Source organism: Hirundo rustica, chromosome 3, assembly GCF_015227805.2.
Source record: "Hirundo rustica isolate bHirRus1 chromosome 3, bHirRus1.pri.v3, whole genome shotgun sequence".
Taxonomy (NCBI): domain Eukaryota; kingdom Metazoa; phylum Chordata; class Aves; order Passeriformes; family Hirundinidae; genus Hirundo; species Hirundo rustica.
In genome coordinates, this window is record NC_053452.1 from 44,828,662 (window position 1) to 44,855,733 (window position 27,072).

Consider the following 27,072-nt stretch of genomic DNA (forward strand, 5'->3'; position numbering starts at 1 on the left):
GCTTCATCTCACAAGTGAAATAACACCATAAAAACCTATCACACATCAAATATCTTGTCAATATGTCTTTCTGTGGAAGAATGCAAAGGTTTTTTTCCTAGATGTCAAGAGAAAACGAAAGTTAAAGGTTTTTGTTTTTAATAAATATAGCAAAGATTCACATCACTTGTGCCAGGAGAGAACTCTCTATTGTCAACCATAATCTGCAACCTATAATTTTGAAAACTTGTCTACAACTTCTCAAAGGCAAAAAGAAATCAAATCAAATGGGCCTTATAAGTATTCACCCCACTGTTAGATGGGTGTTGAGTTTTAATATGCACTGTGTTATGTAACATGCAATAATATATTCTAATTTGAGGTTATAAGGCCAGAAAGGGATAGGTCAAGCTGCGGATGGCTACTTACCAGAACCACCAAAAAGCAACATATCTATTTGTTCCAAAAGATATATGCAGAAGGTATTGATTTGAGGGAAAAGTCCAAGAAGAGAAATTGCGGGAAAGCAATATAAAAACACTAAGAGGAAAAAAAAAAAAGTATTTTAGAACATAGTCACACATCCAATGTATGGAAAATAAAGAAGTATGCATGACAGCAGAATCAGAAATTTTTGCAATAAATTTGGAGATTATTCAAGTGATCATAACTTAACCTTAGCAGCACGATTACATTTTTCTCCTCATGTATTCAACATAAATAATGCTATATTTTACACATAAGAAACTAAAGCTCAGAGTTAACCTTAGGATTGATTTGGATAAAAACAGTGGCAGAAAAAATAGCATTACATAGATTCCTTACGGCTTCTCAAATACTTTCAAGGTTATATTTGTTCCTTTTAAAGTAGAGAAATTTTAATTTGCAGACTTTGGAACTTCTTCCTTGAATCTGAGATGGTTCAAGAACAGCTATAACAATTTAACATAAACAAACAAACAAAAATTTAATGGCTAAGATCTGAAATATCTTGGCTATCACAATATCCTGCATCTCCTGCAATCAAGAGCGGATACTTATAGCAGCCCCGAAAAATGGGAGAAACCTATAGCAAAGCTTCCTCAGAATATTCCACCAGCTTCCAGCAGAACGGACTTAAATTTCACAGTAGCGAGAGAACATTAGAAACAGAAAAGAAACTCATGAGTAAAACCCAGTCTTACAGCTTTACAGACTCTGAATAGAAATGCTAATTTGAATGGCTGCCTCATACACAAGGAAAAGCAGGAGTCCTAATTCAGGTAATCATGCCGGCTAGTCTTATATTTTGTTCACTTCCAGCAGTTCTCCTCCCCATTAACTCACTCTCAGCTCCACCATGGAAAATGCTAAGCAAGGCTGTCTAGCAAAGTATCTAAACACACGCTTGACCCAAGTGTAAGCATTCAAGGATAAACATACATATTTAATCATATTCTTACTGCTTCATTGTACTAGTACCACAGTGTTCTGCATGGCAGAGAGAGATGTGTGTCAGCCACTATTCCTTGTAAACAACGATGTCTTCGTTACTTTAGATCCTAGGAATACTGCAGTTTCCTCCTATTCATTCTCATAAAAAGCAAATTAAACAAATCACTACTACAACTTATTCCCCATTCCCCCGGTCAGATTTCTGAGAAGGAAACAGAAGGATTTGTGTTCTTTGCTGAACGCTAATTTCACATCTGCCCGCTCATCTTACTAAGGCATCTGGCGCTAAAAGGAAACAATACACCCCGTTTGATCTGACAGCTTTTATCTTCACTGTATTTACACTACTGCTATCTAATACTGTAAGTCTTGCTGAGCAAGTCCAAGACAGGAGAGAACACGACATGCTCAAGTGTTGAACACCGACAGCATTCACGTAAGTATACTTGGATTCACAATGCACCTTCAACACTACTTCCCACCACCGGCGCAAGTGATCTGTATGTAAGAAAATGCAGAAATGCTCCCTTCTCAGCCTTTCACATACAAATGCCAATATTAAATTCCTCTTCCTCTATTACTCTGCACATTTTTGGATATTCCACCAAGTCATGCCAAGCCAAGCAACAACCACTCTTGAAGACAGGCAAAATGGCACAACAGAAAACTGCTCAGCAGGCCATGTGGACCCACCATGGATTAACTGTCCCCAAAACACTGCTGAAACTCTCAGGAGATATTGTTCCTTTGGCAAAGGACTTGCAGAACTGCCAGAATTCATCTTAGACTACTGACTTACAGCCCAAATGATTGCCTTTGCTGTAGCAACCTCAGGGAAAGTGGAATAAGAGCAGTGGAAGGAAGGATGAGATTAAAGAGTTGACAGTACACCAAGATATACAGAGACAAATGTAAACAAGGAGGGAAAAGTTAATTGACTGTAAAACTGTCCTTACCTCACCCACTCTCTACTAATACCTTGAACAGCCCCAGCAACTTCTTTAGCTAAGGCAGCTTAGTTTATCACAATCTGCACCAAGGGGCACACCGGACAGGAAAATAAACAATTGTCACCCACAAAAGGAGTGAACTGAGAAGCAGCAGTTCCCCTTGTGGGAAGCAGACAATAAAAGTAACTGATTAATCCTTTGAAATTGCATTATGAATTCCACAGAGAATTTCTTGAAGTATCACACATTTTCATACAGACTCACACCACCTTTGAAAGCTGGGCCACTAAGTGATCATTATGCGAGCTGCTGCATTTAACACTGCAATTTTCCTCTGAACAGCACATATCACATAAATGGAGAGGGAAACAAATTATGACTTTGGAAAATTTGTCTTTTGAGAAATGTAGTATAGCAACATCACGTAGCGAACATTTTAGATGTTTAAAAAAAGATTAATTAAAAAAAAATTATATATCAAAGTAGCAAAACATTTTTTACAAGGAAAATAAAAAGCATTATTTCAGTGAGAAATAGTCTTTTTGTTCTCCCACTCCTGAACATGGGAGAGCATAACATTCATAGGCTTTCTTCCCTTGACAGAAGCTCAATCACTGTTGAAAGGAGCAGGCAGAGGACTCGCTATCACAAGATTTTGCCACCTCCTGATTCTTAAGTCTTCTGAAATGTCTGCCAAATAATTTCACTTACCTGTTTAAATGGTTTCATCACAAAAACTATCATATATAAAATACACAACTACTTTTGTCACTAACCACACCTGTAGCTCCCAGTGGCTGAAGCTGGTTGTCTCTGCCCTTATTTGCAATTCCTATGTTAATCTAGCAAAAATGTTAACTGAAATAAGGAATTCAAGATGAAAATCACAGTCAGAATTAAAGTCATGAACTCCCAACTAACAGAAATATAAATCAATAGCAGAATCATCACCAATTTAAAATAAAACAGAATCAGATAATAGAGTAGATTGAAAATAAATGAACATGTTAAAAACCATGTTTCGTAAGTAATTAGGTTACACATCTATCAAATCTGCAATTATTTTCTTTCATGACCTTCTTTCAAGACTTTTATCAGAGTATGATATGCAGCATCACACTAGGTCTTTGGTACGTTCTGTGATTTCCATGGCTTTTGCTTTCTATCATAATAAACACCTGAAATAAGACTTTTCCTTTCCTTGGTATTTGCAACACACAGTCAAAAATTCCTTGATTTCCAAACACATCAACTCCATATACCACAATAAATTATTAATAAATTATGATTAAAATATAAACTAAAAAGTCACCATATGATGACAGACCAATAGAAAGAGATTAAAAATACTGAGCAAAAAGGCAAAATTGCAAAACAGTAGTAAGACATTACTGGTATTCAGAGGCACCAACTTCCTTCATTATTTTATAGCCCAAACCAAATACTTCTATACCTTCATTACCTAAGAGAATCTACACTAAAAGTGCAGCAAGATGCCACAGGATGCCGGACTGCCATGGCTTACAGAGGTCACTGCACTGGGAACAATTGCAAGGATTCACAGCAGCCAGAAGTTACGACTACCATAAAGACAAAGGAATAGCCAAAGCACAGCATCAAACATTACTTCAACCAATACAACTTGGCAAAACAAGAACAGAGGAAAGCAAAGGGAAAGGGTTTCTCCTCTCTTCCTCATTAAACACATGCCAGCTGGGGAGATGAGCCTGTATTTCTCCTCTTCCCCACCCCCTCCTGCTTCAAGAACATGCTCTCTCTGCCATCTCCTTTGAGACCAGACAAAATTAACACATTTATACCCACACTTTGTTTTCTTATGCTGGTTGCTATAGTTTTTCATTTATCTCTATCCCAAGTGTCATCTATGATTCTTGTTGAATTATTTATCAGCATTTTTACCACTCACCTTTGACAGACAGAGAGAATAAGATGTAAGGAGAAACGTAAATGAGACCAAAGGAAAGCAATGAAAAAAGCTAATTAAAATAAGTGAGACGCATCTCTTCATATTCTCCTGTTTCTGGTGAGAAGAACTGGGAGCCATAGCACCCATGTTAAGGACCAAGAGGTTTTCATAAAAATAGTATGCCTTTGAGGCAGTGACCTGAGGATGGCAAAAAGCAGGCATGACAGTCACAGATGAACAAAGACCTCGAAGGTCATACTGTATATCACAAAAATGTTTTTTTTTTTTCTTCTACATTAGGTTCTCCTGGTTCTAAATTCACAAACCAACAGGCCATCTTTGGTACACGACGACACAGCTTTCCGGGAGTGTTCACAACTTTTACAGTAAACCTCACATTTCCTACTTTGTACCTTAGCAGCGTTGCACTATTCATGGGAGTGCAGTCCAGCACTTGTATCTGCGGCTCAGCTGGTGTAACATCACAGCTATAAACTGGAAGTGCGGTGTGCAACAGGAAGAAGTGTCCTGACAGAACAGGGTAATGTCAGCTGTGGACACTCCAAATTAGTGCCAAGGGATCATCAGACAATGATGGGGCAATATATGAATTGTCCTCAGCAACCTCAGAACATGATTCTAGAAGGAAACAGGTTGAAAGAGCTACTGTAGAGTGGCTGCTCCACACTAACTGGTCACATGGACAGTATGATTAAACTAAACCAAAATAAAGCACTTTCTTCCTGATCAGAAGACTGATGTCCATCCGATGAACTGGCATGGATTAGCTTCCAGGCATTAAATTTAAAACTCAAGTTATTCTGCAGTAACTGCTCCACACAGACAAACCGTTACAAAGATTAACTGCGTTTCACAGATGATGATTTTTGCTAATAACATCAGCGACTTTTAGTTTTCTATGGAGACATTTCCATGAGCCTCATTTCATTAAAAACTCCTTTTGCATGAGGGAAGGTTGCCAGCTGCCCCCCGCCCCATCTGAAGTCATTCCAAATTTTTCTATCAATTTGACTTTGAGTTGTGCTTTCATAACTTGCATTTGATTGCCAGCATGGGAAAACACAGACTCACACTTAATTCCTTTTTGCAGCCCTAGGAAAAATATTGACTCACCTATTACATGGTCTCTGGCTGACTGGAGAGATCTGGGGGAGAAGAGCTTCAGGCCATACATCGTATAAACAGGAGGATTTGTGTCTTTGGACCCAGCATCTAGCAGCAAAATAAGGCCACACAATATACAAAAATATACAGGTCTGCTGTAGATTATGATTTTATTGTGTCCCTGGAAGGAAAAAAACAAAGAGTTAGAATTTTATATTCATTATTCTACTTCATGCACAGTATTAACCTGGAGAGAGGATCAGGGGTCAGACAAAATATTTTAATGACTTATACATAATAATTAGTAATAAAAATGTTACAAGGTATTTTATCTTTTCCAGAGGAGACTTTCAAAAGGCACAATGAGCAGCTAAAACTGACTCCAGTAATCATTTATGCTTTTGAAAACCTACCCTTCCAAGACCTTTCAAAACTTACTAATTCCAGGAGTCATCATTTTCTGTCTGAATCTTTCTTTTCAGTAAGAAAAAAATAATTTCTCTATATTTCTTTTATTTTAATGACCATCTGCTTCAGGTAACCTGACTTTTCTTTTTAATTTTATGAAATATAAAATAATTTAATTTTTAATTGAATCCTCGGAAGAAAAAAATATAATAGAGCATATTCCCAGTACAGTGTGAGGCATGGACATGGATTTTTCTTCACCGGTTTAATTTTTTTTGTTTCTTTGAACCACTTGACACCAAATCAGCGTACCGTCTGAAGGGGGTGACACTCATCAGCAGCTTCTGGTCTGCTTCTCACGAAGCACTTTGAAATGATGATCCAAAGGAATTAGGATGTGGAAGGAATCTCATCTGATGTCTTTCATACACATCTCTCAGACAATTGATTCCCACTAATCCTACAAAACACTCTTGTGGGGCTGCAGGCCAGGGAGACTAACAGACACTTCAGAAAAACCTTAATAGTCCTCCTGATAGCAAGCTTAAGGGTAACTAAGACATTTTAAACACTGATGAATCAAAAGATTCCTTGAGTGTGAAAAGCCAGGAGCAAAGTGACAAGAATCCAAGATTGCCTTATATAAAGCTGCCGTGCAACTCTTCTTATTTGAAAAATGTAATTTAAGTGAGTATAATAAAAGACCACGTCTTTTTTTGAGTCTACTTACTGACTTGAAATGCGGCTGTGTTTGTTTGGCTGCCAGCCAAGCTCGTATGTTACATTGCTATTAACTGATCTGTACTCTCTTTTGGGATCAATCAGTTAACAAGGTGGCAGATTACAGGGAACTGGTGGGCCTACATCGTGCCTCACATCCATGGAATCTGAATCAAGTCAGGGACACAAATCCTTGCTGTTTAATCAATTACAATTTTACTACTGCCTTTTTTTTTTTAATAGGAGACATCCACAAAATAATCCATGGAGAATTATAAAGATAAAAATACAACTTTAAGTAAGAAAAATAATTTAAACTATTACTTTCTGGCCTTTTCTAAACTTCGGTTCATTTACGTAAAATATGAGCTGCGCCTTCAGTAAAGAAACCAATAAATATGAACCTAAGCAATTGCTTCATGTTTTAGATCCTCACGTTCACTCCAGACCAAAGTCTGTTTTATTGTGATGTTACTTTCTTGTCTTACCTCTTGAACTATGAAAGCCAGTTTTATCTTTGCATGGTGATTATTTGAAGGCAGCCGGTTAAGACAGTTGATGACAAGCCCAGAGGTTTAACTCCACACACCTTGCACTTCCATGCAGAACACTGACATACTCCACTAGGATTACAGTACATATTTAACTCTTACTTCTAAAGTAGTCTATGGTGTGCTGCCCGAAGAACTGGCTGAAAGGGCTGCAGTGAAAGGGGCTACATCCAGCTGGTCGCCCTTCAGCAATGAAGTTCCTCAGGGCTCAGTTCTAGAGCCCGTTCTGCTCAACAGATTATCAATGCAGGAACTGAATGCATCATTTACTGAGTTTGCCAAAGAGACAAACCCCAGTGGTGCTGTTGACTCTTGAGGGTCAGGTGGCTTTGCAGAGAGAACTAGATAGACTGGAACATCGGGCAGTGATTAACAAGATGCAGTGTTAGATCCTGCCTCTAGGATGAAGTAATGCTGGGCACAAGTGTAAATTGTGAGATGAGTGGCTGGTAAGCAACCCTGCAGAAAAGGACCTGGGGATGCTGCTCACCAGCAGGTTCAATGTGAGTCTGCTGTGAGTGCCGACAGTCAAGAGGGAAAACTGCATCTAGGGTGCATCAAAAACAGCAACATGAGCTGGTCAAGAGGTGTTCTCCTGTACTCAGCACTGGTGCAGCACCCCCTTGAGTGCTGTGTGGTTTAGGCCTCACAATTTAGAAAAGATGTGAAGGCACCCAAAGGAGGGCAACAAAGCTGGTGAAATGGTTGGAAGGAATGTCCTGTAAGCAGCAGTTAAGAACTTCAGGCTTGTGTAGTTTGGAGAGGACAAGGCTGAGGGGCAACTTCATTGCTCCTTACAGGTTCCCAACGAGGGGAAGTGGAGAAGGTGGTGCTGATCTCCTGTCCCATCCAGTGACAGGATTTGTGGGAATGGCTCTAAGCTGCATCAGGCATTTCTTTTGAAAAGGTGGTCAAACACAGGAACAGGCTTCCTAGAGAGGTGATTGATGCCCCAAGCCTGTCAGTGTTTAGAAGAGGCATTTGGGCAATGCTCTTAACAACTTGTTTTAACTTTTGGTCAGCCCTGAAGTGGTCAGGCATTGGCACTGGATGACCATTCTAAGGTCACTTCTATCTTAGAATAGGATAGACTAATTCAATCACTCTTACCATGCTAACTACAGTAATGCCACTTATGACTGAGGAAGCAGATTCCAGAGATTTCCTGAAAGCTGCAAAATGTGAGCAAATACTACCTTCCCTAATTTTCAGGAGGTGGTGCTGAGTAATGAGACAGAATCTTGAAATCCTTCTAGAATCTTATCAACAGAAGCAAAGCAATGCACTCAGAAGGGCAGCGTCTGCACAGCTCTTGCATTGCTTGGAACGTCCTCAAACTGAATGAGCTTCCTACAGCACAGCAAATACTCCAGTCCCCACATCTGTGGAACATGCAACACAACACAGGACAGAGGAACTGCTGCAAGTATTAGTGTGGTATTCCACTGTCATTTACGTGCTTCATGTGAGGGGCGCTATTTGGGACAGGATTGGTTTGAGGGCAACAATGGACACTTTCCAGGAAAGAGAGGATCACTTCCCAAAAATCACAGAGAGGGGATAGACATTACATTTAATTTTTTAAGGTTTTAGAAACAAACAAACAAAAATAGGAGCAAAGACCTCCTGTATGTGCCACTGATAGACAAAGCTAGGCAGCCCTTCACTAAAATGGGCATGTGGCAGTGCAACCTGTTTAACAAGGTATTTTAGATATCAAGGGCTCATTTTGTTTTACTAGGCAAACTCACCAAATTTTGACATGCAAAACAGATTTAATCTTGGTGAAATGATTCCACTCTGCATTCTTGTTTGGAAGAATTTAAATAATGAAGCAGAATTCCTTTTATATTTTACATCTCATTAGTTAAAAAATCTTTTTTTTCCTTTACTGATAAAAATTTCAGTGAAAGCTCATCCTTTCCAAAAGTCTGCTAAAAAAAGTCCTTTTTTATGTCCATGTTTCTCATTAATATGTTTCAGATACATATTCACATCTTACCAACAAGGCAGTGATGCACCTCATATTTCTATAAAAATATTAAGACTTTCAACAAAGAATAATTTCACAAACACTTTCATTTACTAAAACAGCAGTTTTGACTGCAAAGCACTTTGATGTAAAATTTTAGAAAGAGCTAATGGGGTGGGGTTTTCTTGTTTGTGCGTGCACACATGAAAGAAGAGAAAGACAGAAGGCTTTTTTATATAAAGAAAATGTGCATGTGCTCAGTTCTACAGAAAAGCTTACAGGGACAAATTAAAAATACTTTATAAGTGCCGTATGGGATTTAGGAAACTGCCTATGGTAGCTACACAACTGAGTTAGCTATCTGCTTTGGCACGTAACAGGACTGAGACAATCAATTTATGCAAGAGATTCTCTAAATCTTGTTAAGAGCATGAATGCAATCTTTCAAGCTCAAACGCCTTAGTAGGCCCAAGCTAGATCCTGAGCTATAGAGGTGTCTTACGAAGTACTCAGAGAAAAGCTCTCCTGACCCTTTTGTAGAGCCATTTACTAAACGTAAAATCTTGCCTAAGGTTTTTCTAAAACCTTTGTATGACAAGGATCTCTTGGATCTCTGAATTTTAATACACTGCAGTCACCAGTAGGTTGCTTGTATGAGGTCACTCACAGCAAAATATAGCACACTTTGGAATGGACTTGGTTTTCTTCTCTCCACCACTCCAGCAAGGAGGCTGTTCCGAAATTTCACCATCCCAGATCCACATACCCCTGTGTAAACAGCAGCTAAAGGTCACCAGCTCTCAATGAACCAGAACTGGAAAGGCTAAAGCTCCAGCTGACAGGAAAATCAGAGTATTCATCTTATAGGAGGCACCTGTACTAAACCTGCAGCAACAATAAATGCCAGTTCTTCCTCAATAGCAGCAAGTGAATACATTGGCACCCAGGAGGAGTTCGGAACAAAAGCTTACGGCACCTCTAGGTACTGTGTTTTCTGAGCTCACTGGATGCTATTTTAAAGCAGTCTTTCAAAATGCTACAGGCTAGAGATGACAAAGTCTCACCAAACAGTAACAAACTCTGCACATGAGATAGGGAAGAAGTCTGGAATATCCTCAGCAGCCACTGATAACCTAAGGCATTTGTAGCTACTCATGGTTCCATGAATAGAACTTAATTCACTGCATACATCTGAGGCTCATGATGGCTTGTTTCACACTCAAAAAAAATCTCATCTGCATTTTCATTCATGGGCATGGTATAGATCATTCTTTAATCCCTCTGCTGTTCTGCATCCTTATGTTAACATCAAGAGATGTTATTCTCTTTAAATTTAATGCAGTCACATGAATTATGAAACAGTACATGGAGTATATCTTCTCGCCTTCTCATTGTCCTATTTCTGAGGTGCTTAGTAGCTCAAGCAAGCCTTTACAAATACCTATTGTGTTAAAAAGCTGTAATATAGAAATTGCTAATCTTCTATTTTAGCATGACAACACAACCACCTTTAAAACCCTTAGTGGAAAAACTTCCTAAATTTTATTTCTATTGGAGTTTGTATAGTGCACCAAAAATTTGCAAGAGAGTATCCCTAATAAAGTTACAGGAAAGAAAAGGATGATGGGAATACACCTATTGTTACTTTGTTCCACTGCTGCATGACTTAAACAATACAATACAGAGAATAACACTTGTGATAGTACTGTGAGAACCTGAAATTCAGACCTGTATTCTGCACAAGAAAAAAAAAAAAAAAAAAAAAAAAAAAAAAAAAAAAAAAAAAAAAAAAAAAAGAATTCTGTTTAAATGCTACCCTGTGTTTAATACTATAAAAAATATGGGCTGGATAGGTTCATAATGAAGTTTTGATTAAACTTTGCCACCCACTTTAAACAAATGTACACATTACTAATGTCTGATTAAGTGTAAACTATTTGATCACAGTTCACATGATTATATCTAGACAGATGGCAACTGAGCTGACAAATTATATTATTTTACTCACAAGATCCCCTAACTTTTCACTGAGGTCGGACTACTTATTTAAGGTATTGAAAGTATTCCCCTACAATCGCTAAGTTACTGTTTATTACCTTTCCCTACTTTTTATGCAGACAGCTATTTCCTATGAATGCATTATAACTAAAACCACCATAACTTCACCTCTTAATAATTGGCATGGAAAAGAAATTGAGAATCTTCTGAAATCTATCTAGTGAAGGGTGCAGCATACATACATAAATAACATCAATTTCAAGTTCAGCCTGTATTTCTAGCCTCTAAACTGACAAAAATAATTGTTCCTGCCAAAGAGAACTGATCCAGCAGCAAACCTGAAGTTTTCAGTATGTCATTGTTGAAACCTGAGGGAAAAGAAAGTATCCTCAAAAATATTCAAAGAACTTAATAAGAAGCATAAGCAACTAGCATCCAAGTATAAAAGAAAGGAAGAGGCATTATGACCACTGAAATGTCTTCCAAGATCCACATAAATCAAAAATGCTGAGACACCGAGTCAGGTAGAGTGGTAAGGTTGCAGTTGTAGGATGATGCCTCCAGAACAGTACTATAACAAGGACAGATTTGTGTAAAGAACTGTTTCTCTGCAAGGTAGTTGACACCATCAGAGTTCAATCTCTTAGATATACCCAGTTAAAAAAAAATAAAAATAAAATAGCAATCAGCGAGGATCCTTATATCCTTCATTCACTCAAAGATTTGGCCAAAGGAAAAAAAAGAAAAAAGAAATCCCAACTAAGCAACAACTGAGCTGCTAGTCTGGAACTTCTCTTTTCTGTCTGCTTCTAAAGGAGATCAAGGAAAAGGTTTGTCTGATGTCACAGGATTGAACATCAGTAAGATAGTCCAGATGAACTTTTTACTACACATTCTAACTTAAAGAAAAAGCACTTTTCTAATAGCAGTGAAGAATTCAAATAACTTTAAAATAATTAAACCTAATACAAAGTCTTGAAATTACAGATATCTTTTTCTTTTTCATAAATCAGCTAGAACAGCCAATGACTAATACCTGTGTTTCCCTGAACAGCCAGCTGTTTCACAGTACACAAGTGATAACAGAGGAGAAAGACTTCCTTTGCTGACTAAGACTTACATGTATTGGCGAAGCAGGATCAGGCTGAACACTCTAAAAACAAAACAGAAAAAAAGATGTTTGTTTATGGGATTTTTTTCTTTGTAGAAGTTAGAAGAGAACTCAGCAATTGGCTATGAACTTGAGTCCTACCTTGAGGAGAGAATACTGGCAGCTGGCCATTACAAGACAGAACAACAGAACCCAAATGTCTTTACAGAAGCCTTGGTTCAGAGTCAGGAATCCAAGAAGTGAAACAAGAACTACTAGAAGGACAGCAAACACATTTTCCTTTATATCTTCTGTCCTATGTGAATAAAAGTGTTGGAGAGGTACAAGTATTTATAGGTTCATTACAGCAAGGCAGGTGCATTTGTAACTGATAAGAACTGTGGGTGCTGCAGCTGTCAGAATTCACTGGATCCCATAACTACATTTCCACGTTCAACAGTATTTCATCTCCATGCCAAAAACCTTACCCAAAATGACAGCTAAAATGTTTAGGGGGGAAAAAAAAAGCCATATGGACTGAAGTCTAATATCCCTTCCCATACCACTTCCCAGTTAGAATTCCACAATGGAGATGATTTGAATGTAGAAAAGTTTATGCTTGTAAAAGCACAAACAAACAAACAACAAAAAAAGGAAGCATAAAAAAAACCCAACACATGAACAACTACAAATAAACTAAACACCCAAACACTTAAATGAGGAAATAAGGCATTCCATTAATGAAAAAATACACATCTGACAGCAAAGAACTGGATGAAAGATGAAATTCGTCATCTGATATTTTATTTATCTGTCCTGTTAGAATGTGGAAGCTGAGATAAAAAAGTGTTACTATTCAGGATGTAACAAAAGAGCTTATCAGCAGAAAAGATTTCCACGCAATTGAAACACAGAGATAAGACACCACAGATAAGTAAATATCTGCTCTGGACTTAAAGCTCCCTGACACGTAACTGATTTCTGCATCAGGTAAAACTCATCTAAAATTTCTGCTGTGAAGCCCATGTTAACCCACAGCACCCCCAACAGAAGCAGAGACAAATAAACTGCAACAGAGACAGCAGCTCAAAAATCTTCACCTGAATACCATTCTGTAAATAATTTTCTTTTTTTAAACATTGAAGTACTTGGTTTACAATATCCTGGGACCCTTCTCCTTCTGATTTTCTCATCAGAAATCATCGGATCTATAACATCTGTGAATCAAATTACAGACTATTCCACAAGCCTCGCTTTCACATGAATCAAAGTCTCCACCTGAAGACAAAGGGTAGCAAGAGCCACTGAAACCAACCCTGAACACTAAGTTAAAGCAAAACCACATCTATCTACTCAACCTGAATTCTCCTTCTCTAGTGGTCAGCATTGCTTTATGGACCCACTGCAACACGACATAGAGCAGCTTTAAAAAAAAAAGCTTACCTGTCCAACAATGCCAGCAAGGTAAGACGATCATACCAGACTTTAATCCACTTGCCAGGGAATATAACAAATCTGTAAAACTGCCTGTTCAGCTTCCGCTGTGCTGAAGAACATGAAGAATCCTCAGGGTCCTGGCTAGGCTGCTATGAAAACAAACCAGAAATGCACAAAACTCTCTCACACTCACACACAGCTGCCAGCAAAACAGGTGTTGAAAAGGCCAAATTTACATGAAGTATCAGATTTATTTTTTTTTAACTACTAAAAGGGGTAGTGGGAGCATACTAGCATATTTATTTTCTTAATTTTAAATCAGAAACAAAAATATAACATCAGCTTAATTGTTGCAGATGAATTGAATATATATTAATTACATAGCTCAATTGTAACTATATGCTTTAAAAAGTACTACTAAATATTCATTTAAAAAGTAATTACATTTAATCCAGATCCAATACTTGTCTAAGTTTTCCTTTTGAAGATTTTCCCATGTATCAGGTTAATTGCAGTGTAACAAAAAACATGACAGGACAAATCCTTCTTTTTAGATTAAAAAAAAATAAAATAAATAAGTAGGCCTTAAGGCCTAGAGGTGTGACTTATCAACTTTTCTTCCAGAACACAGCTTTGTTTATCTTTCCTGAGATGCTTTGAATATCACATCAGGTGTGACTCCTCAAGTGCAGCAAGAGGAGGAAAAAGAATTGCAAACAAGCACAAAGAGCATAAACAGCTCTAATTTAAGATTCTCTAATCTCATCATCATAATCATAAATCCACCTTTTTGAATATTGCTTTTGCCAAATCCTAAGGCTTTTCCAACTTTTCTCTACAACTCCCCTCCAATTATCTGCAGACCATCAGCCAAGCCTGCAAAGCTAGGCAACAGATGAAAAAAATCTCTGCAAAGCAGTGATTTCTTTCCAAGGTATACCATTACTGATGTTACAGAGGGGGAAATCACTTATTTTTCTTTCAAGAAGAAGAATTTGAGATTTCAAATCACTGTGAAGTCCAGTGGTTTTCAACCTCCTCCTAGGCAGCCTTTTCCTGGCCCCTCCATAAAGGTAATTAATCAACAAATATACTTATTATGGGTCTGTAGGCAATGCCTACATTAGAGTTATTTATGTTAGATTAACTTTCCTAGTCAGGGAAGGGGATTTCTGTGCAAAGAAATTGATCATCAAATTATAACTGCTAACAAAGCACAGTTTTTCAAGCAACCTGTCCACCTGCACAAAGGAATTGTTAATTTTTTCTCAGAATATTGGAATAATTTCTAATCTTTGCTTTCCAGGAAAAGAGTTTACACATGACAACGTATTCCTGTGCATCAGCTGGGAAACAACTCATTGATATCCTCAGTCTACTGGCAAACATGAGGTGAAACAGGTTAGCATAAGCTCAGGAGAAAGAAATTCCACTTTAGGCATTTTATCTCATGCCTCCAATTGACTAAAACTGTACAGCCATGCAGGGTCAGGGAGGTCAGCTGTTAGCAGTGCAGAACAATCCTTCATATTTCTGAGCATTAAGATGTGCAAGGGGATGCTGGGCTATTTGGCACTCTTTCCTTTATTAACAATTCTGAGCAATTTAAAAGCCATGAGACCAATTGCAATCCTTTCACTATGCTGACTTTAAAATCTGAAAATAGTTTATGTAGTCCAAATTTTAATATTTTTATTACTACTTTAAAACATAACTTAAATATGTGGTTGGGGCATTTTTAAAGAAAAAAACTTGTCTTAAAATATTACAGTTGCTAATACTGGCATAGTTTTGTTTCTCTTGGGTCCTATTGCTCAACAGAGTAAAGTGAAGCTCAGTCTGCTGCAGTCATTAACTTCACATATCTAATGTAGATTGCTTGCCATAACTAGATAAAAAAAAAAAAAAAAAAAACAGTGGCAGAGAGTTCACTAAAAACACCCGAGGATCTGATCACTGAGACCCCAGAACAGCCTAACGTGCCTTTAGCTGAGTGCATAACTGAATATTTTGGCTCCTGAGGAACTGTAACCTTTGGATGAAATCCTCTGTGTGAGTCTTGTAGTGCTTGGGTGAGAGACAGATTTTTGAGCTGGATTTGGGAAACTCTGACTAGCCCTGAGCAAGTCACTCAAGTCTAACAGCTTTCCTATCAAAAAAGGGCTTATAAAATTCACTTCATAAATTTATATGGTGGCAGCGATGGCCTGAAATCAATGACAATGCTTTTCCTGACTTATGTAGGCTCAGAATTTCATGTTTAAGGAAGAAAAAAAAAAAAAAAAAAATCAGACACCAGGACATTCTGAAATTAACTGCCTGGCCACAAGTTTGCTATTTGACCTTGAGGAGCAGTCCTCCTAAAAGAGAAAGAAGAAATGGCAATTGTTCTCTAATTTAAAGGCAGTTTACAAGACTATAAATATCTGGAAAACATCTGAGCCTTTAGATGGAAGACACTGTCCAAATTTGAAAGATACTACTTGGGACAATTTAGTGATTTTTAGTTTAAAGTAATTCCTTTATACAAGTTGCTTCTAGCCTAATGTTCCTGTGTGAAATCTAAGATGAAAGGCAATTAAGTGACATTTTACTGTTATTCATAAATACCAAACTAGAATTTGACATGGCAGAGAGAAAGTCAAAGGTATTATAAAAGGAATTGTAAAAACAGATTATAGCCCTAAGTCAGAGACCCCAAACACTGTAAAGTCCATGTCCACATAAGACCATGCAAACTGAAGTCTGAGGGCCTCTTTCTTTTACTAGCTGCATTGGTGGCTTCAACATTCCACAGCAAACACTGAGAGGTCTGGTCGCCCAATTGAGAAAAGTGAAACCAGACATGAGGTTTTATGACAGCAATGAATCTGGAATAAACACTTCATGCTATTAAAATCTGGTGGTGTGTCTAAAATCCTAACAGCTGTGTCCTCTTCCAAATGAAATACGATTGAAGATAGGTGAACGTTTTCAGTGATGGAGTCTTTTAAGTACTCCCCTAGGACACCACTCATCGTCACTAGAAAACAGCTGAGTTGCATCCATCAACATAAAACACATCTCCCACACGAGCAATACCAGGAAAAGCAGCACATCAGAATCAACAAAATTGTCTCAGGAACAAGCCTGCAAGCATTTGTTTATTGAGCAGTTCACCAAGATGCTAGAAACTCAGATATTACAATGTACCCGTGGGTTTTCTGAAAGGGTCCTTCTGGCCACCATCAATAAGAGCTGCTGATGAAGTGCACTGGCTGCTTGATCTCCAGAAGATGGTTCTTGGCTCTCTGAAGTGGTAGTACTGGAGGAGCTGAACTGTATTTCACTGTGCACAGAGGACAGGAAAGAAACATTGTTTTAAGCAGCAATATTTTCTTAACAATTCTAAAAATTACAGGAGAAAGTCTGTAATTACACTACTAGTTGACTCACAGGACTTCCACCTTCATATCTGAAATCTAGCACAGACTCACAAAGCAGTTAACACCCAAATTCAGATACACTTGACTTACTACATTCACCACAGAGAAACAGATACTTCTGTATCACAGCTTTTCTCATTCTGAGATGAACACCCTCAAGGAATCTCACTTCAGAAGTGCCTTTTTCTGTCCATTGACAATTTAGGTTTAGAGATACACATCTACAGAGCAAAAACTGCAGAGCAGATACTTCAGAGATCCCAGAATAGGGTCCAACGAGCTCACTCAGGTACCGAGCTAGTCTGGTTTCACCTGCACTGAATTCAATGATTAACTACTGATTAACCCTGCTGAAAATTCAGGCTACAAGAACTTCCTTCTGCCCTAGCAAGATAATACGTGATAATTCGCATAAGGCTAGTTCAGATATCCCCCATACTGAGTGTAAACTCACCCTGAGATGGCCCTGAGCAAGATTCTATTTATTGGTTTTCCTCACATTTACTGTTTTGTGTTGTAGGTACAGCACTTAAACAATTGGGAACATCTTCATTTAGAGCAGCAGTGTCTGTTGGGTTGTAGAAATGGTGTTACCATGACATGACTGACTGGGTTGCAGAGACATCTTTATTGAAATGAAATAATTGTTACCTGGGGAAGAGATCTATTTTGAATACTTCTTTCTAATTCTTTTCCAAATGAGATTTATAAATTGAGTGCTCTGCTCCAAGCTCACTGCCCCACTGCCTCTAGAAACCTGTCTTGGGTTCTTACTACTTTTCTATCTACATGAGGTGAAAGCACCTAAGTGTTCATGCAGGTAGTCAATATCTGTTGTTCTTATTTTGCATAAAGACAAGCAGGAAGAAACTAGAGCAATCTGCCTACAGTCAGCCAGGAAACCTATGGCAGTGCAAAGATTAAAACCCTCCCCGTGCATACCCTACATTTGCCCCAGAGGCACCTTATTAAATTTAGTTAACTCAACTTTCCTTGCTTTTGGCCACCAATTCCCAAAGGCTGCTATGTAACCCTTGTTAAGGCATTAAAATTGTGTCTGTCCTGCATATAACTGGCTGTTAACTTCGGCTGCAGTGGTTAGCACTGTTCTGGAACATAGTTCAAGGTCTGGATTACTTGAAAGTGTCACACCAACAGGTTGAAATGCAGACACTCTCCTCCCCTCCAGGATTTGCTAGCTCTACCTGGATCAACAGGAACACAATCAGCCTCGGGATGTCAGCAGAGGAGCTATCCTGCCTCTGGTTTCTGAGCCAGGTTGTTTATGTTTTCAAAGCCTTGACTGTTATCAAGCTTGAATTCCAGACCTAATAGTCCAGCTGCCACTCCAACAGAACTCTCAGCTGAGCGGAAATGAGAGCACCCCACGCTCCTGACCCTAATGGCTTCCTCTGCACTCCACACTCCTCCAGCTACAGACAGCAGCATGATCCACTCCACAGAGTTAGGAAAGCTGTCATGTTCCCTTTGCACAGTGACAGCAATAGAGAACGTAGTCCAACACAACCTACTTGATGTCCCAGCCACAAGTCAGCCCTCTGTAAGAACCATCTCCTTTATCAGCAGTTATTAACAAAACAGTACAGAAGGGATGGGCACTCATCCAAGATCCTAAATCATAACCAGAAGATTTAAGCAGGAAGAAAGTGGAGGAAGCCTTGAGAAATGTCTCCCAGGAGTAAGATTCCCACAGATATGGACTACAGAGCAACCTTGTCCAGCCAGAAGGAAGGCAAAGGATTTTTTGTTTGTTTCCTCAGGATGAGTTGTCCCATTCCTTGTCATTGTGGGTGCAATGCTAAGTCTCCCTGTTCACCGCAGAAAAAAGGCAAATTGAGCCCAGACTACGTAGGAACGCCATTCCTGCCCAAAAGGTGAGTCAACAACAGAGCAGGGGACTAAAACAGTGGTTGCTCATGCCTTCCTAAACCAAGAGTCAATTTTCCCTAAATTTCTGCATCTTTAGCTGTCCTTCTACAAATGCCAGAAGTATTTTGAGATCGGACCACATCTTTAATCCCACATTCACCAAAAATGGAGATGGCAGAAGAACAGATGGATGGAACAGAATACCAGGGCAACCTATCAGTTCTCAGAAACCAAAAATCTTTTACTAATAAGACTTCTTCCAAGAATAAACTTAGGAGATCAAATCATCTCCCACCAGACTTGAAGTTCACCAAAAAGCCAAGAGCGCCCACAGTCTGTTTTGTGTTTACATTAAAAATTCATAGCTCCGCCTTTTGGCAAGTGGCAGAGGAGACTACAAGCAGCTGGGACACTGACAGTGGGGAAGAGTCACAAACTTTATAAGCCTGAAAAAGGAACTAGGGCAGAAAAGTTGGGAAGGCAGAGCTGGTAAAGCAACAATTCCAAAATCAGAATCTGTCATCTGGCAGTCATCAGACACATTTCTCTGTATCTTCTTATTCTTTCCTCATCTTCCATTTCCTTCAGCTCCTGTTTGCTGTGTTTGTCTTCCTTATCCCCATCTTCCACACAACATCCTTCTGACATTCACTTGCTACCCCCAAGGATGAATTGCTTGCACAGCTACTCAGAAAGTGTACATCTCATCTGATGACATTGCTATCACACTGACAGCAAACACCGATAAGAAATGCAATGATGGTGTTTGTGTTTTTGTAAGCCTATAAACTAGATTCTATAAATTTATTACCATATATAAATAGGAGCAAACACTCTCTAATCATAAAATCGTTATAATGGAGCTGATCGCAGTATAACACGAAATCTTGTTAAATAGAAAATCTGTTCATTTGCAGAATCAAATTAATATTATCAAGATCTATCATGGTAAACCGCACTGCTAATGTAAGCAAAGGTATAATTTAACTAAATTTTGAATAATAAATTATTAACTAAAAATATCTTTGATAAACATATAACCTCCGCAGATCATATTCAGAAGCAACATAGCACCCCCTACTGATAACTGGGTATAAAACCAGGAATATTTTTCTGCCTCATAATCCCATATTTGTAAGAACACTCAGTAAGCATAAGGTAGTGGAGCGATCATATAATACATAGAATATTTCAGTATAACCGCACAGTGCTGGAAATCTTCCTTCTCCCTCTCTGTTTAGCCTGTTGCCTTATACCACCAACAACTCGGCCTGAGCCATTCAAACATAACCCAGCCTAAGTCATCCCCTTTGCTAGGATTAGCTAGCCTCGGCTCTGAACCCCTCTAAGTTCATTATACAGGCACGCCACAAAGAATTCCCTGTTAATAAAGCTGTTTTGCAGGTCTTGGTTAAATTTCATTTTGACTTGTATATTGGAGAAAGGTCAGGTCTTCACATGCTTAAAACCGAAAGATCCCACTGGACTGCCTAGGGGATCTTTCTGTCTGGGTCACTGCAGAGTTTACAGAGTATAATAAATAACCATAGCGATAATTAATAGCATAGCTGAAAGCTAGGTGTGGTGTAACGCTCCCTAGAATACTGCCCTTAGGTAATGGTAAGCAACTACAGTTGTGAAGAGCCAGAAGGCATCTCAGAGTTGGAAATGTCTCCTCCTGCACATCCAAGGAGCAACCTCATGTACTGGTCTGAGGTGTATCCAAAAGCACTGAACTGAGACCTGAGCGATATGGTTGTACAAGACCCAGCCCGTGCTGACAACACAGCAAGAACTCAACACACCCATACCTTTGTGCTCTTTCAAAGCAGCCCGTTTGTGGCTCAGATGTAGCTGTCTGAACTAATGGTGCTCATTACACCTCCATTAGAAAGCTGCCAGCACCAGTCTGACCAGAGCACTGCACAGTTCAAAACTGACCCTAAAGTTGTAGATGTTGCTTCTTTTATGAAAATGATGGCTTACAGTTCCCAAATAACCAAATAACAAGACTTACACTAAAAAGCAACTCAGAGCATGTAAGGAGACTGCAATATGCAGTAATAGCTGTATTAGCATTGGATAATTATGCGACAAATCTAGTCACAGGAAACAGAAAAAACTCAAAGAGAAAGCACTCTTCACTTTTTTGGTAAGACATTAGCAGGTTCATAAAGTGTAAAATTAATTCAGAATGTGCATCTTAACTTTCTTCAGTGCTTACCTCTGATAGCAACCCAAGCTAAAGATGAAATCTCTCTTAAATCGTGTTCATATTTTGCTAGTTGTATAAATGTGTATTTATACGTGTTTTACTACAGGATTTGGGGACACTTTTGGCATTGGTTTTAACTAGCAAAAATAACACCCCTAACAACAATAAGGCAGAATATCTGAGTTTAGAGAATGTGAAAGGTGGATGTAGTGATACACTGACAAAAGAGGCAGGAAAGATAGCAGATCACTTTTGCAATGTTGTAACAGACTGCAAAGCAAGCAGAGGCACATATTAAGTCAGCTACTGCAGATGGACAGAAAGGCCATGTAAAGCACATTCCCAAAGGCACTGTGGTCCATATGAAGGGAGGAAGTGATGAACGCCTTCTTACTCAAATGTTAAGAATGGGGCTCATTCAGTACACTCTTACTTCCCAGTATTCAGATACTTTTGTTTTGCTAATAAGCCTGTAAACTGATAATTTGTAAGCTTATTACATTTCAAAGTAAAGATCAATATACTAAAAACTTTAAAAACAAACAGTATGTTTGTATACAGTCCCTAATAAACTAAGGGATGCTTTTTGAGATTATATAGTCTTATTGGAATTAGTGCATTAATAGTTTCCACAGTCCTGTTATCTCCAAAATACTTAAAAACATTCCTTTTAGCTCTTCTTATGGAAGGAAGGGCAGGGAATGGAAGAGAAGCCAGTCCCAACACATGAAGCACTCCATAAGTTCCTAGTCCTGAGCAGGATTTTGCTGCCATCATGTGGCAGCATGGTCCCCCTCTCACCCCTGCGTCTCATTCTGCTGAAAGCACTCCTGTCCCTGCCCAGTGTTCAGTGAAAAAAGGGGTAAAAGCCCCTACACAAATAAAGGAAAGGATTTTAACTGGCCAAGCTTAATTCAAGGGTTTCCTCCTGCCCCTTGCAAGCCATCAGGAAAATGCTGCTGAGTTTGTAAAGAGTACTTCTCAGAAAAATCTATGGCTTCATTACAACGCAACATTACAATTTTCAGTGCGCTCACCCCACTCATTTCTGTGTTCAAGCAGCTCTGTGCCCAGGGCAGCAGCTCAGCTGAAATCACTGAATCCCAAAGAGGACTCTGTAATATTTGTCACATCCATTTGAAAACACACTCCACTGCAGAACTGCACAATCAGACAAGCAGCATTAAGAAACCTTTAAGATTCAGCAGCTTATTACAAGGGCAGCAGGGGACTGTGTTATTTGGGTCACCTTGCTGAGAAATACAAAGATGTTTTAGTGACACACTTTTTGGTCACATTTTGAAATACAAAAAGAAAAAAAAAAATATCTATTTTCTCCTATGAGAAATAATATCAAAGGTTCAGGAAATTTTCCAGTAGTGAACATACTAAATATTAGTGGATTTATGAAGGAGATATATAGTATCATTAAGGCATTCAGATAGACTTTCATATAGTATAATGCACTCAAGCAGCTTATTCTGGGATGAGAATGTAAATCAAATAAGTTAGCTCATTGATCTGACATTCTCTCTTTTGCCCAGGGCCAGAAACACCAGCACTCTGCAGCTGTACTGACAGGTACCTTCAATTATTTTCTTAGTACTTGTTAGCCACTAGTTTGCTGCAAATACTTTTTTAAACTTTTGGCCCCAATGATACAAAAAAAAAAAATTCTCAAAACAGCAATGACAAAAATCTAAGCAATTATTCTAAATGGAGGTCTCTATCTGTACTGCAAAACATTTTAGCTATAATATAGGATTTTAGAAGCCTGGTTTTCAGTGTCAGAGCCTCACCTGAAAAAAGTGAGGGGTTCAGAGGATGAACTGCTCAGACAGAACATGCAAAGTGCAATATGAATGCATGATTGTACTGGTATGGTTGAACCATGTGTAGTGATGCAACACACGAAAATAATTTTATCCTTCAAAAAGTGATACTATTTTAATAACTTTACAGGTAAATTAAAAGATACTTTACAGGTAAATTAAAAGAAAGCAGCATAAGGCTCAAACTGGATTTTTTTTTTTTTCAAGGTATAGAGCATGTTGGATTTTATATATAATTGATTCCAAATGAAAGCTCAAGTGTCACACAGCCAAGAGAATCTGCACCTAAGATAAAGGTGCTTTTTGCTAAGAGCTGGGTAATCCTTATTTCTGTCTGTACTGATTCTGGTTGGGGTAGAGGTAATTTTCTTAATAGAAGGTGGTATGGAGCTATGTTTTGGATTTGTGCTGGAAATCGTGTTGATAACACAGGTATGTTTTAGCTGTTTCTGAGCAGCCCTTACACTGAGGGCTTTTTCCCCTTCTCACAGCACCCCATCAGGGAGGAGGCTGGGGGTGCAGATACAGCTGAGAGGAGGCAAAGCCAGGACTGCTGACCCCAGCTGAGCAGAGGAGCATTCCCTACAATATGGCACTCAGCATAAAAATCTAGGTGAAGGAGGAAAGGAGGATGTTTGGAGTGATGACGTTTGCCTCACCAAGTCACCAAGACTCAGGGCAAGCAGGTGTTCTGTTCAGTCACGTCCAAGAAAGCCAGGCTCAATCACCTGTCTTGGTGACTCACTTCAGAACAGATTCAAATGGTCTTTTTGTCCTAATTTCTAACATAATCCATGAGCTAGGAATAGAGCTTATACTTTTGTCAAAGCTTGTCACAAAGCCATTTATGGCTAGAGGTGAACTTGGCAGAGTAACGGGAGCATCAAATGTAGATACAATTAGCTCAGCAGGGAACCCATTCCACTGGTACTGCTGGCAAGAGGTGCTGCTGGCAAACCAACAGACAAAAGTGTGGTCAGGGCAATCACACTGACAGTAATTGTTGACTTGATTAGTCCTGCCAATGTTTAAATAATTTACCAAACTCAGTGACAAGAATTACCCACCAAAGTGGGGATTATGATGGAAAAGGAATTATCTACTTTTGGTGATAATTACAACATTAAAAAATCCTCAAGATTTTAAGACCTTGGCTAGGTCTTCAAGTATTTTAAAAGCTAGACTGCTAGACAAGTGAGAGACAATTTGGCAAGAACCAAGTACAGAGAATCTGAAAAAATTCTATTCTCAATAGCCTTTAATAGAATTAAGGGATAATTTTGGAAATTATTAATAAGAAAGTTTTTATACTACATTTAAAAAGCTTTGAAAATTTCCCAGGACAAGGATTGCAGGTACAGGTAATATTAGGACAACTACTATAGTTGAAAAAGTCAATAATTAAACTAAAAAAAACAAAACCAAAGACAAAAAGTAGTAAATTATTAAATATATATTTGTATTGATAAACTGGAGAATACTCCAAAGATCATCTCACAACACTGCAGAACCAAAAAGAGTTGGTGGATCATATTTGACAAGACAAAGCCTAACTCCCTTTAACAGTATTGCCTGCAATGTCAAGGAGTCTCTGAAGGAAGAAATCAGAAACTCCTTCAGATTTGACATCTTGTTTTCTCTGGCACATTGCAATCCATTGCTGTCTATCCAGCCCTTCCTAAGCAAATGAAAAGCAGGAAGAACACAAAAACAAAGAAAAATAAACCCATAACAAATCCTCAATTCTGTGACAGTGACATTAAGATTTTGAATTATTTGTGAGAAATTAATTTCAGACCAAGAAGATAAGATGTTTATGGGCTTTAGGAATACTACTGTAATTTCAGTCCCTAATAGTCTGATGTGAAATGCTTAAGCCAACAAACAGAGAAGACAGTAGTAGGACTCAATAGACAGAAATAGAAAGTTATAATTTGAATTGATGATCATAAAACTAGTTAGTCTGCCTCAAGGCTTTCTTTAAGAAATTTTTTTTTGAGTAATATTTAAACATCATCTTCATTTTTGCATAACACTGTTATAAGGTAATTACCTATGGCCAATTCATAAGGCAATTACCTTACTCTTGACAGATCAGGCACAGTCCATATCCTCTCCAGTCAAAATTCCTTCTCCTTTCACCACTGCAGCGTTACCCAGAAGCATCACAGCTCCTAGACACCAGTGGCAGGTCTGCTGCCTCTCCCATCAATACCCACAAAGCAAGAGGCCTCTTGTCATCCTCTGTCCTCGGTCAATTCTCCTCATAAAGAAGGACATCAGGGCACAGTCCATTCAAATTCACATGGTTACTCCACTTGCTCAACTCAGTTTGACATTCTCCTCTTAAGAGCAGCTTAATGTCAGTGGTACAAAGCAAGCATGATTGGTGCTAAGTGTTTTAAGAACTCATACACTGTATCTACTGCAAACCTTTGTATTGTTCTCTGTACTTAATCTAAATTCTGAAATCTGAGCTCCACAAGACCAAAAACCTACCCCCTCCTATGAAAGGAGGATGATACCTCTTTTGGCTAGGCATTAATTTTCTCTTGCATCTCTTGACTCTAAATCTAATTTGGATGGCTCCTTAATGAATTCAGACACCAAGCCTAAAACTATTGGTTGTTTCTGCACCATTTCAATTGCTCATGAAGATGTACTGTCAAAATCATTGTCTTCTCCTTAGTTAACTTTTTCATGGGCTGGTAGGTAAGTAATGTTCATCTCAGAGGTGCTTTCTGTGTCTCTTTTCTAATATCCTTCCACAACAGCAGCATCTCCGGGACTATTCTTACAATGAAGATCTCCACTAGAGAGGGCCCACCCTCAAGGGAATAATTTTTGTCAAGGACCCTCTACAGACACACAGAAGAGATTAACTGAAGCACTCACTGATTACACCTTGTGCTTTATGTTATCCTATCTGCCTTACTCTTCACTAATAACCTTTCCTTCACTGATCATTTGGTATACCGTTAGCAAAAAAGAAAGTAACCTGACACAACTGATGAGCAAGCCTGCAGGCGGGGACAGGGGAGAGGCAAAGATGCATCATTCCTGTGCTGTCCTTAAAGCAGGTTTGCTCCTCCATTTTCTATATGCTGTAAGTGCTTCATATTGTCTAAATAAAAAACTACTTGATGGTGAACACCTGAAGAAAAAACAATAACCCCTTCCTTCCTGTGCTACCCTTCAATCTCCTCACAGATGGTAGAAACTGCCCATGGAAAAAACAGTTCTCATTAATCTCTCTGGCCTAGGCATTACAAACCATCCCTGCAAAAACCAGCTGAAGCGTACTTCAAGCTTCCTTGTCCCCTTTCCTTATTTTTAATATTAACTTCTATTTTGCACTTTCCCTCATGCTGCTCTTTTGGAAAAGCTCATGTTCTGGCTTCCCATTGACTACCACAAAGAAAGAGTCCTTGGAACCCACTACTCTTTGCTGATCTGTTCCATTCCCTGGTCTGAACTATCACTATACTCTGAGACTTTTCAGCAAAGGTGCTCATCTTAAGAAATTGCATGCATGTAAATGCCTGTAAAGAACATCTGAACTTGCTTTTGTTAACAGGACAGAGTAGACCCCTTAAAAATAAACCTCATCCCTTAAGGTCTGCAAACCACAACTGAAAAACAGCACTTAGGAAGACAGTGGTGTCACATAAGCATCTAGCAAAGGCAGATTCAGCATGACTTCTTACAAGAGAAGGAAGATGGTCCTTCCTTTGATTAAAAACAAATTAACTGCTAAAAGTCAGGGGACAGAAAACTATTTCTGAATTTAGGACAGATTCCAGTTCATAGTTATAGGAAGGGGGAGCAGAAGGGTGTTCTGTGCAAGGTGAAACAGAGAGTTTGATAAATAAATAGAACCAGAGTAAAATGTTTGATTTTTCAGGTCAAAACTGAACTCTACCAGGACAGGGGTGGGCATTATTTTGCAAAAGATGGACAGAACACATCTACTACTCTTTTTTTCCCACTAGCAAAATAAAAGGATTATTCCCATGTCTCTCATACTAGCATTCTAGCTAAAATGCTAGCGCTGTTTTTAATATGGTCCCAAGATTTTCAAAAGTCTCCACTAAAAGCAAAAGGCTTGAACAATATTTG

The 27,072-nt window shown here is 38.6% G+C and overlaps 1 protein-coding gene across 7 annotated transcripts in view; it reads right to left on the reverse strand.

Annotated features, from left to right (window-relative positions):
• PCNX2 (pecanex 2) overlaps positions 1-27,072 on the reverse strand; it is a 150,328-nt gene that overhangs the window by 98,541 nt on the left and 24,715 nt on the right. For 6 of the 7 annotated variants that reach the window (XM_058419567.1, XM_058419570.1, XM_058419569.1 and 3 more), the window contains 6 exons: positions 16,784-16,919; positions 13,598-13,740; positions 12,317-12,470; positions 12,185-12,217; positions 5,425-5,596; positions 409-519 (listed from right to left, as the gene is read on the reverse strand). In XM_058419567.1, coding sequence (XP_058275550.1) covers positions 409-519; positions 5,425-5,596; positions 12,185-12,217; positions 12,317-12,470; positions 13,598-13,740; positions 16,784-16,919 — 749 coding nt within the window. The remainder of the gene's footprint in view (positions 1-408; positions 520-5,424; positions 5,597-12,184; positions 12,218-12,316; positions 12,471-13,597; positions 13,741-16,783; positions 16,920-27,072) is intronic. The other variant, XM_058419568.1, reaches the window with a different exon arrangement.